At 59.9% G+C, this 349-nt stretch overlaps 1 protein-coding gene across 1 annotated transcript; it reads right to left on the bottom strand.

Moving 5' to 3' along the window:
* Positions 1-6: 6 nt before the first annotated feature.
* LOC103258170 (small proline-rich protein 3-like) lies at positions 7-346 on the bottom strand (the record flags this gene model as incomplete). Its single annotated transcript, XM_008055873.1, has 1 exon — positions 7-346. A coding segment is annotated over one exon (340 nt), but the record flags the coding sequence as incomplete, so codon positions are not given.
* Between the last annotated feature and the right edge of the window lie 3 nt (positions 347-349).

Here is a 349-nt window from a genome sequence, read left to right as displayed (position 1 = left end):
TGTAGCCTGGCTCGGGGACCTTGGTGTAGCCTGGCTCGGGGACCTTGGTGTAGCCTGGCTTGGGGACCTTGGTGTAGCCTGGCTCGGGGACCTTGGTGTAGCCTGGTTCAGGGACCTTGGTGTAGCCTGGTTCAGGGATCTTGGTGTAGCCAGGCTCAGGCTCAGGGACCTTGGTGTAGCCCGGCTCAGGGTCATTGGTATAGCCTGGCTCAGGGACCTTGGTGCAGCCTGGTTCAGGGACCTTGGTGCAGCCTGGCTCAGGGACTTTGGTGTAGCCAGGCTCAGGAAACTTGCTGTAGCCCGGCTCAGGGACTTTGATATAGCCTGGTTCAGGAATCTTGGTGTAGAC

Source organism: Carlito syrichta, unplaced genomic scaffold (genome assembly GCF_000164805.1).
Source record: "Carlito syrichta isolate Samal-C Ts95f unplaced genomic scaffold, Tarsius_syrichta-2.0.1 Scaffold82532, whole genome shotgun sequence".
NCBI classification, from domain to species: Eukaryota; Metazoa; Chordata; class Mammalia; order Primates; family Tarsiidae; genus Carlito; species Carlito syrichta.
The sequence above is the reverse complement of the archived record's forward strand: the minus strand, read 5'-3'. Positions and strand labels throughout refer to the sequence as shown.